The following is an 11243-nucleotide window of genomic DNA, read 5'->3' as shown; positions in this document are numbered from 1 at the left end:
ACATCCTAATTGTAGGCAGCCTTAATCTGGCACTGGCCATCCATGAAGACGGAGGGGGGGTCCTGTACAGGTGCCACCCGGTGTACAGCAGAGGGATCCCTGGTGATAATGTGAAGCACCATGTGGCGGTGGCGTCCACGTCTCTTTATGCCGGTTAATGCCTAGTAAATATTAAAATATATCTGAGGTTCCAGGTGACCCGCAGCTCTGCATCAGCAGTGGGACTACAAGCTGCAGCATGGACCTGCCTTTAATATATGCTGGGACTTGCAGTGTGTCAACTAAATATTGCCTGGAAGCTTTATGACACTGATTGTGGTGTCTGAGGTGCAGCAGTGAGGGCGGCGCCCGGCTGTCCCTGTGTGTCTGCCCCCACTCTGTATACAGCAGGCACATCTGCAATGGGACTACAAACTCCATCATGGCTGACAGAGTATGTTGGGACTTGTAGTCTCCTGACACCTGTGCCCAAAGCCTGGTAGGGCAGTTGGTGTGGCGAATGGTCAGGGGGTGTTGTAGCGCCATCACACACCGTCGGGAGATCATTATTACCACCATTATTAATGCAATCACCAACCACCACGTGTCTGCTCAGGGCAGGGCGTTGGCTGCCCTCAGACTACACTTCCCAGCAGCCCTCTCTCTTTTGCGCCCCCACATCAATTTCACTGACAGTAAGACCGCCACACTACACAGTATAGCCAATCAGCTAAGTCAGTGGCAGGGGCGGTAAGCATCAGGTGACAGCCACTTGGCCAATGAGATGAGCTAGAAGTATAGGAGAAGTGTGATATGCAGAGTAGGGCCCTGTGAGGGGGGGGAGAAGGTATCCAATGTGTATGGAATGAATGGGAGATAGAGTTTGTGACTCTGGAAAGTAACCTGTACTTGTTGCTGCCCCTGTAATATAGGTAAAGAGATAATCGTTTATCGTTATAATTATTAATTATCTAGTGCGATAGATAGATGGATAGAAGGTAGGTAGATAGATAGGCAGAAGGTAGGTAGATAGATAGAAGGTAGGTAGGTAGATAGGTAGATAGATAGAAGGTAGATAGATAGACAGATAGAAGGTAGATAGATAGATGGATGGATAGAAGGTAGATAGATAGATAGATAGATAGATAGATAGATAGATAGATAGAAGGTAGATAGCTAGATAGATAGATGGATAGAAGGTAGATAGATAGATAGATAGATAGATAGATAGAAGGTAGGTGGATAGATAGATGGATAGAAGGTATATAGATAGATAGATAAATAGTAGATAGATAGATAGGCAGAATGTAGGTAGGTAGATGGATAGATAGAAGGTAGATACATGGATAGAAGGTAGGTAGCGAGATGGATAGAAGGTAGATAGGTAGGTAGATAGACAGATGGATAGAAGGTAGGTAGGTAGATAGATGGATAGAAGGTAGGTAGGTAGGTAGATAGGTAGATGGATAGAAGGTAGGTAGGTAGATAGATGGATAGAAGGTAGATAGATAGATGGATAGAAGGTAGATAGATAGATGGATAGAAGGTAGATAGATAGATGGATAGATAGAAGGTAGATAGATAGATAGATAGATAGATAGATAGATAGATAGATAGATAGAAGGTATGTAGATAGATAGATAGATAGAAGGTATGTAGATAGATAGATAGATAGGCAGAATGTAGGTAGATGGATAGATAGAAGGTAGATAGATGAATAGAAGGTAGGTAGATAGATGAATAGAAGGTAGGTAGATAGATGGATAGAAGGTAGGTAGGTAGGTAGGTAGATAGATAGATAGATGGATAGAAGGTAGGTAGGTAGATAGATAGATGGATAGAAGGTAGGTAGATAGATGGATAGAAGGTAGGTAGGTTGATAGATGGATAGAAGGTAGATAGATAAATAGTAGATAGATGAATAGAAGGTAGATAGATAGATAAATAGTAGATAGATGGATAGAAGGTAGATAGATAGATAGATAGATGGATAGAAGGTAGATAGATAGATAGATGGATAGAAGATAGATAGATGGATAGAAGGTAGATAGATAGATAGATAGATGGAAGGTAGATGGATAGATAGATGGATAGAAGGAAATAGCTAGATAGATGGATAGAAGGTAGATAGATAGATAGATAGAAGGTAGGTGGATAGATAGATGGATAGAAGGTATGTAGATAGATAGGCAGAATGTAGGTAGATGGATAGAAGGTAGGTAGATAGATGGATAGAAGGTAGATAGATAGATAGGTAGGTAGGTAGATAGATAGATGGTAGGTAGGTAGGTAGATAGATGGATAGAAGGTAGGTAGGTAGCTAGATGGATAGAAGGTAGATAGATAGATAGATAGATAGATAGAAGGTAGATAGATAGATAGATAGATAGATAGATAGATAGATAGATAGATAGATAGATAGATAGATAGAAGGTAGATAGATGGATAGAAGGTAGATAGATAGATAGATGGATGGATAGAAGGTAGATAGATGGATAGAAGGTAGATAGCTAGATAGATAGATGGATAGAAGGTAGATAGACAGATAGATGGATAGAAGGTAGGTAGATAGATAGATGGATAGAAGGTAGGTAGGTAGATAGATAGATGGATAGAAGGTAGGTAGGTAGATAGATGGATAGAAGGTAGATAGATAGATGGATAGAAGGTAGGTAGATAGATGGATAGAAGGTAGATAGATAGATGGATAGAAGGTAGATAGATAGATAGATAGATAGATAGATAGATAGGCAGAATGTAGGTAGGTAGATGGATAGATAGAAGGTAGATAGATGGATAGAAGGTAGGTAGATAGATGGATAGAAGGTAGATAGATAGATGGATAGAAGGTAGGTAGGTAGGTAGATAGATGGATAGAAGGTAGGTAGATAGATGGATAGAAGGTAGATAGATAGATAGATGGATAGAAGGTAGGTAGGTAGGTAGATAGATGGATAGAAGGTAGGTAGGTAGGTAGATAGATGGATAGAAGGTAGGTAGGTAGATAGATGGATAGAAGGTAGATAGATAGATGGATAGAAGGTATATAGATAGATAAATAGTAGATAGATGGATAGAAGGTAGATAGATAGATGGATAGAAGGTAGGTAGATAGATGGATAGAAGGTAGATAGATAGATGGATAGAAGGTAGATAGATAGATAGATAGATAGATAGGCAGAATGTAGGTAGGTAGATGGATAGATAGAAGGTAGATAGATGGATAGAAGGTAGGTAGATAGATGGATAGAAGGTAGATAGATAGATGGATAGAAGGTAGATAGATAGATAGATAGATGGATAGAAGGTAGGTAGGTAGGTAGATAGATGGATAGAAGGTAGGTAGGTAGATAGATGGATAGAAGGTAGGTAGGTAGATAGATGGATAGAAGGTAGGTAGGTAGATGGATAGAAGGTAGGTAGATAGATGGATAGAAGGTAGATAGATAGATGGATAGAAGGTAGATAGATAGATAAATAGTAGATAGATGGATAGAAGGTAGATAGATAGATGGATAGAAGGTAGGTAGATAGATAGATGGATAGAAGGTAGATAGATAGATAAATAGTAGATAGATGGATAGAAGGTAGATAGATAGATGGATAGAAAGTAGATAGATAGATAGATGGATAGATGGATAGAAGGTAGATAGATAGATAGATAGATGGATAGAAGGTAGATAGCTAGATAGATAGATGGATAGAAGCTAGATAGATAGATAGATAGATAGATAGATGGATAGAAGCTAGATAGATAGATAGATAGATAGATAGATAGATAGAAGGTAGATAGCTAGATAGATAGATGGATAGAAGGTAGATAGATAGATAGATAGATAGATAGGCAGAATGTAGGTAGATGAATAGATAGAAGGTAGATAGATAGATGGATAGAAGGTAGATAGATAGATGGATAGAAGGTAGATAGATAAATAGATAGGTAGGTAGGTAGATAGATGGATAGAAGGTAGGTAGGTAGATAGATAGATGGATAGAAGGTAGATAGATAAATAGATAGGTAGGTAGGTAGATAGATGGATAGAAGGTAGGTAGGTAGATAGATAGATGGATAGAAGGTAGGTAGGTGGATAGATCGATGGATAGAAGGTAGGTAGGTACATAGATGGATAGAAGGTAGGTAGGTAGATAGATGGATAGAAGGTAGATAGATAGATGGATAGAAGGTAGATAGATAAATAGATAGGTAGGTAGATAGATGGATAGAAGGTAGGTAGGTAGATAGATAGATGGATAGAAGGTAGGTAGGTGGATAGATCGATGGATAGAAGGTAGGTAGGTACATAGATGGATAGAAGGTAGGTAGGTAGATAGATGGATAGAAGGTAGGTAGATAGATGGATAGAAGGTAGATAGATAGATGGATAGAAGGTAGGTAGATAGATGGATAGAAGGTAGGTAGGTAGATAGATGGATAGAAGGTAGGTAGATAGATGGATAGAAGGTAGATAGATAGATGGATAGAAGGTAGATAGATAGATGGATAGAAGGTAGATAGATAGATAAATAGTAGATAGATGGATAGAAGGTAGGTAGATAGATAGATAGATAGATAGATAGATGGAAGGTAGATAGATGGATAGATAGATAGATAGATAGAAGGTAGGTGGATAGATAGATGGATAGAAGGTATGTAGATAGATATAGATAGATAGATAGATAGATAGATAGATAGATAGATAGATAGATAGATAGATAGTAGGTAGATAGATGGATAGAAGGTAGGTAGATATATAGAAGGTAGGTAGATGGATAGAAGGTAGATAGATAGATGGATGGATAGAAGGTAGATAGATAGATAGATAGAAGGTAGGTGGATAGATAGATGGATAGAAGGTATGTAGATAGATAGATAGAAGGTAGGTGGATAGATAGATGGATAGAGGGTATGTAGATAGATAGAAGGTAGGTAGATAGATGGATAGAAGGTAGGTAGGTAGATAGATAGATAGATAGATAGATAGATAGAAGGTAGGTATGTAGATAGATAGATGGATAGAAGGTAGATAGATAGTAGATAGATGGATAGAAGGTAGTTAGATAGATAGATAGATAGAAGGTAGGTGGATAGAAGGTAGATAGATAGATAGATAGATCTATCTATTTATCTACCTACCTTCTATGTATCTCATATCTCTCTACCTACCTTCTATCTCATATCTACCTACCTACCATCTACCTATCTACTATCTATCTCATATTTATCTATATGTCATCTACCGGCTGGCTTTGTACAGGGTGCATTTCCCAGCCTTGCAGCTCTCCCAGTCCCCCCTGTAGGCCCCCTGTCAGTCCCCACCCCCTGGTCCCACCCCTCGGCTCTAGTCCCCGGCATCCTCCCTCCTTTGCTCGCCATTGTCTCGGTTCCTTCTAGAAGGTCTCTTCTTCCTCCTCTTACTTCCTTCCATCTCCGACCGCCACCTGCAGCCATGAGGGAGATCGTGCACATCCAGGCCGGCCAGTGCGGCAACCAGATCGGCGCCAAGGTGAGCGCAGCCCCGTGTGCTGCGGGGTCCCCGGGGGCGGCGGGCGGCTCGTCTGTTTCTCTTTTGCCTTCTTGTGTTTATAAATAACGGTTTTTGTTACATTTTTTTAAATTTGAATCTGCAACAAAGTATCATCTCCGTCAGACACCCCTGCAGTGCTGGAGGCTTGCTGCAAGCGCGGAGCTATAGATGTAGGGAATGGAATCCGTTATATAATTGGCCCGTCCAGCAGATTAACCCCTCACTTTCCATTCTATAATATGTATGTAGGGTTTTTTTTAAATTTTATTTTATTTTTTTAGCCGTAATCTCTTGTATTTGGTTAAAATGGAGGGAGAGTCTTTGTCCCGCTGTCCGTTATTACCGCTGGCGTCTGGCTGCACCGATGTGCTGAGATTGGAGGTGGATTGATTCTTACTGAGCGGATCAGCACTCTATGGCGCCAACTCTGTGCTGCCGCCTCCTCCCTCCCAGCTCCTCTGCTCTTTGTTCTCACAGCCTTGTATAATAGGAGGGAGTTTCCTCCAGATCCCACTTGTGAGTCAAGACCCCCACAGAGAGCGTAGTGACCCCCTTCCCAGAGCCGCCTCACCCATCCTCATCAGTATTTACCCCAGTTCTCACTGGCAGAAGGAAAAAAACAAACCTGTGACGTCGGCACTATCTGCAGTGCAGCATTAATGCTCTTACTGGCGGGATTAGGGAAGGGTGTGTACCTGTGCCGCCATCTGCAGCACATTTATAATGGACACGTAGTACGAATATTATGTTTGTTTGTTTTTTTTACGGTTATGTAGTGATAACCGATGATTTCTCCGCGTGCTTGGATATTTCTACGCACGTTACGGTCCACGTCTCATCCCTATAAATAGCAGCAGGGACCTCCCTATTATAACGGTTGTCAGCGTGGTTGGCAATGGCTCAGATAGCGGATGTGCGCTCATTGTAAGTTGTCTGCTGATGATAGCCTGGTACAGCTGCAGTGCCACACCCTGGGGGCTGCGCTCCTCCCCCGCATACTGTATCCCATATGTCAGAGAGGAAACCTTGTATCCTTATGTGTATTTTATGGATATATAGTACAGAGCTAAGATTTAACAGATGTCACACCAGATGGATGTGCTGTAAATATGTGGATATCTAGATAGTGGATATGGTTTTTGAAAGGACTGGATATGAGATTAAATGGGAATTTCATGAAATGCCCGCCTATGCAATAAATATCTGGGTATATGGATAACTGGTATATAGATATATAATGGGCTGATACAGCTTTTGTGACTAACTAGATGACTGGTAAAAGAAAAATAGATGGGCTTTTCCTACAGGGTGGATGTGCAATAAATATCTGGATATATAATAGATGGATACAGTTATGTGATGACTAGATGACAGATATGAGATATTTAGATATTGTGCATTTCATATGAGATGGATGGCTGTGCAATACATATATAGGAATATAGATGATGGGTATTAAATATACAATAGAGGGATACATAGATGATGGGTACATGAATATGCAATAGGTGGATACAGTTTCGGTGATGTCTAGATGACGGGGTATAAGACATATAGCTATTAAATGGACTTTTCCTTTTGAGATGGATGTGTAATACCTAGATATATAGATGATGGATATTGTAATGGATACAGCTTTGTGATGATTAGATGATAGATATGAGATATTTAATAAGATTGGCATTTCATCTGAGTTGGATGGCTATGCAATAAATATCTGAGTATTAAATATACAATACAGGGATACATAAATATGTAATAGGTGGGTACAGCTTTCGTTATGGGTAGAAGATATAGATATTAGATGGGCGTTTCCTACGAAAATGGATATGTAATATCTAGATCTATAGATGGATACAGTTTTGTGATAACTGATTTATCTTTACATCTACCTCATCTACATCAATACAGCCATCTCAATATGAAATATCTGTCTCGTAGCTATGCAATAAGTTTGTTTTTGTAAAGATACATATTAGATGATGGATAGATATGACAGATGATTGGGTAGGTTTATACCAGTTATGAGGTGGATGGGTGATATTCGTACACTGTTCTCTTGGAATAAGATTGTTCCATCTGTCATACAGATCCACAGGTGATGTCATCGTCCATAGTTTAGGGTAAATGGCCACGTTGCGTCCCCCACTCCTCCATTTGTAAGGCCGTATTGTTCTCCAATTTCCTCTGTTGATGTGGAGAGGGGGAGGGGAATCAAGTCATAATGTGCAGGGAAGGGTGGGGGAGGTTTGGATTCTAGAGAGGAAACTATTGTAAGCTCATGGAGACTCCTTCAGAGGGCCATGTGGCATCTGGATGCTTGAAGCCTCCAGAAATGTATGTCTCATTGAGTTGATGCTTTTTTGCTCACATTGGGACTTTAAAGAATAGTTGCAGTGTTTAGTGAGCAGAAAAGGGGATGTGGTTGTTGCTTCCGGCTTTCTCCAGTCATGAGTTCTCAGATTGCATCATGTACACATCCATATGTTTTGTTTCTTGTCTTCTAGTTTTGGGAGGTGATTAGTGATGAACATGGAATCGACCCAACAGGGACTTACCACGGGGACAGTGACCTGCAGTTGGACAGAATCAGCGTCTACTACAACGAGGCAACAGGTACTAAGTGGGAGGGGCAGAAGGGTGTCTCGTAGCTCTGCAGCCAAGATGCTCCCTTGAAATGTTACCTGCACTATTGTGCTACTGAGTGTTCCAACACTTGCTTGTGAGAAGCTGGTCTGAAATCTCACGTATACTGTCAATGTATGCCATAGCATTTGGTGATCAACCCCAGATGTGAGCATGGGTCCAAACCACAATACAATCCTTTCTGTGGTCTGGTCAGTAGATCTCACATGTCTGCCTCCCTTTGGTGCAGTTTTGGCTTCATTTCTTCCAATCTTACCTGTGAAGAGAACGATTGGTGTGTACATTCATTTAATGCCGCTCTTGCTTTGTCTTTTAGGTGGCAAATATGTCCCTAGAGCCATCCTTGTCGATCTGGAGCCAGGAACAATGGACTCTGTCCGATCTGGGCCCTTCGGACAGATATTCAGGCCCGACAACTTTGTTTTTGGTAAGCTGCTCTTCATAGACCTGGACGCACTACATGGGTGATCATTGGCACATACTTTTAAGATGCAATGTAGATTGTTTAAAGGGATAATTTGGTACTAGATGTAGAGGAGACATCCAGTTTGGCCCTCTGGTGTGGAGGGTCCAGGGCCTTCTACCATACAACTTTTACTACCAGTCTTGCTGCATCTATTAGAACTGGTAGTGAATTTGGTGACTCTGAAGTGTAGCACAGATCTACTTGTAAAGGAGTTTGCCTTTTGAGGCACTTCTCGAATGTTAAGTTGCCATTTCTTTTTCTCCTCCAGGACAAAGTGGTGCTGGGAACAACTGGGCAAAGGGCCACTACACGGAAGGAGCCGAGCTGGTAGACTCTGTGTTAGATGTGGTGAGGAAGGAGGCCGAGAGCTGCGACTGTCTTCAGGGCTTTCAGCTGACACATTCCTTGGGTGGTGGTACTGGTTCTGGTATGGGCACTCTCCTCATTAGCAAAATCCGAGAGGAGTATCCTGACCGTATCATGAACACCTTCAGTGTGGTGCCATCCCCCAAGGTATCCGACACAGTGGTGGAACCCTACAATGCCACACTCTCTGTGCATCAACTGGTTGAGAACACAGATGAGACCTACTGTATAGACAACGAGGCCCTCTATGACATCTGCTTTCGCACTCTTAAGTTGACCACACCAACCTACGGAGATCTCAATCACTTAGTCAGCGCCACCATGAGTGGAGTCACCACCTGCTTGCGTTTCCCAGGTCAACTTAATGCTGATCTTCGCAAACTGGCAGTCAACATGGTTCCATTCCCACGTCTCCACTTCTTCATGCCAGGGTTTGCCCCACTCACCAGCCGAGGCAGCCAGCAATACCGTGCGCTGACCGTGCCAGAGCTCACACAGCAGGTGTTTGATGCCAAGAACATGATGGCTGCTTGTGATCCACGACACGGCAGATACCTGACAGTGGCAGCAGTTTTCCGTGGCCGCATGTCCATGAAGGAAGTGGATGAGCAGATGCTCAATGTGCAGAACAAGAACAGCAGTTACTTCGTAGAATGGATCCCCAACAATGTTAAGACCGCAGTGTGTGACATCCCACCACGTGGCCTTAAGATGGCAGTCACCTTCATCGGCAACAGCACCGCCATCCAGGAGTTGTTCAAACGCATCTCCGAGCAGTTCACTGCCATGTTCCGTCGTAAGGCTTTCCTCCACTGGTACACAGGAGAGGGCATGGACGAAATGGAGTTCACAGAAGCAGAAAGCAACATGAACGACCTTGTCTCCGAGTACCAACAATACCAAGATGCTACAGCAGAAGAGGAAGAAGATTTCAATGAAGAAGCAGAGGAAGAGGCTTAAGTTCTCTCCACTATCCAGACCACCACCACCACTACCCTCCCTTCTTTCTCCTCCTTCCTCCTTCATTCTCAGGCTGAGAAAAGAAAAAGTCTTCACTGAAACTTAGCATTTGTTTTCCTCCATCTTTTTTCCATTTTTCAGTGTTTTGCTCTTCTGCTCCTCTTTCCCTTCTTTATATTTGTTGCTCCAGTCATGTTGATGGTCACAGAGCAGGCCTTTAGTGGGTGACACCTCTGCTCCAGGGTTTCAGATCGATCGGCATATGGTTGATAGTTCTTTGAAGGCTCCTCGGATTACAGGTAGAACTTAATCTCCATCTTAAGTTCTGTCGCACACGTCCGACAGTTTCCACAAATTTTCCACCTTTCCTGTGGCCGAGTGCTGGTCTCTTCGGCCACAAATGGTTTTGTGATGCCTCTGGGCTTATAGGAGCTTGAAAGCCTCCTGGCATTGAGATGCTCCTCTAGGTCCCATTTCAGTGGTGATTTACTTTTGATCCTCAACTAGCTGTTTCCTCTCCTGCTCGTTTCCTTAACTTATTACTGTGATGGCGTAACGCTTATTGGTCACTACCATTTCTGTAGACGGGCAGCGGTCGTAAATATGGCTCCATCTTGTCCGGTTCTGGATAAGTCTTGATAAATCTCGGCGCTCATTTTTCCGCCGGTTGCTAGGATCTAAGGCTAACTGATGCACTTACTGCCCTCACCGTGAACAGTATTCAATATTTTGATTTCTGCCATATTTCTTGGCCCTGAAATCTCGTATTTTGGTCAGTCGTACATGGGCCAGCCTATGCTTAACAAGGAAACGCTTGTTTTAGACAAGAACAAATAATTCGCAGAGAAGGAATTGTGGGGAAGAAGTTTTTTTCAAAGTGAAAAGTGGATGTTTGTTTTTTGTTTCCTGTAACTCTTATTCGTTCTTCTTGTCTTCTTTCCCAATTACCACCTCCCCTCCCACCCCCAACCCCCATACGCCATAATTATTTTTTATTTTACTGTTGCTTTTTCATATTGAAAAGATGACAAGCCTGTGACAGAAAGAATAAAACCTTTTTTTTTTAAGTTTTGTCTGGTGTATCAGGATGTTATTTGTCAATAAGGTAGACGCAGGGGGCGGGGCAAACAATGAAGGCAATCACTGAGAAACACGAATATCGGCACTAAACACGTATATGAATGAGTGATCTCTTCAGTAAATTGGCATGAGAAGCTGATAAATGCAACGTGATTTTTCACACAAAGGAAACCTGTTTCAATAGTAAAAAATAGAAATTTTGCATGCACATCACATGGGCA

General features: G+C 42.0%; 1 protein-coding gene across 1 annotated transcript; it reads left to right on the top strand.

Moving 5' to 3' along the window:
- Nucleotides 1-5325: 5325 nt before the first annotated feature.
- On the top strand, nt 5326-11009 carry TUBB (tubulin beta class I). The gene is made up of 4 exons (XM_066581546.1): nt 5326-5483; nt 8012-8120; nt 8467-8577; nt 8885-11009. Exons 1-4 carry the CDS (start codon nt 5427-5429, stop codon nt 9940-9942), a joined length of 1335 nt encoding a protein of 444 aa, XP_066437643.1. The 5' UTR covers nt 5326-5426; the 3' UTR covers nt 9943-11009.
- The last annotated feature ends 234 nt before the right edge of the window (nt 11010-11243 follow it).

This window comes from Eleutherodactylus coqui, chromosome 10, assembly GCF_035609145.1.
Source record: "Eleutherodactylus coqui strain aEleCoq1 chromosome 10, aEleCoq1.hap1, whole genome shotgun sequence".
Taxonomy (NCBI): Eukaryota; Metazoa; Chordata; class Amphibia; order Anura; family Eleutherodactylidae; genus Eleutherodactylus; species Eleutherodactylus coqui.
This window is presented reverse-complemented; position numbering and strand designations above follow the sequence as displayed.

Bases quoted from the DNA above. Each gene is read 5' to 3' on its own strand.
- TUBB (XM_066581546.1), top strand. From the start codon at position 5,427: ATGAGGGAGATCGTGCACATCCAGGCCGGCCAGTGCGGCAACCAGATC. The intron at 5,484-8,011 runs GTGAGCGCAGCC...CTTGTCTTCTAG, and splicing joins GCAACCAGATCGGCGCCAAG to TTTTGGGAGGTGATTAGTGA. The intron at 8,121-8,466 runs GTACTAAGTGGG...TTTGTCTTTTAG, and splicing joins CTACTACAACGAGGCAACAG to GTGGCAAATATGTCCCTAGA.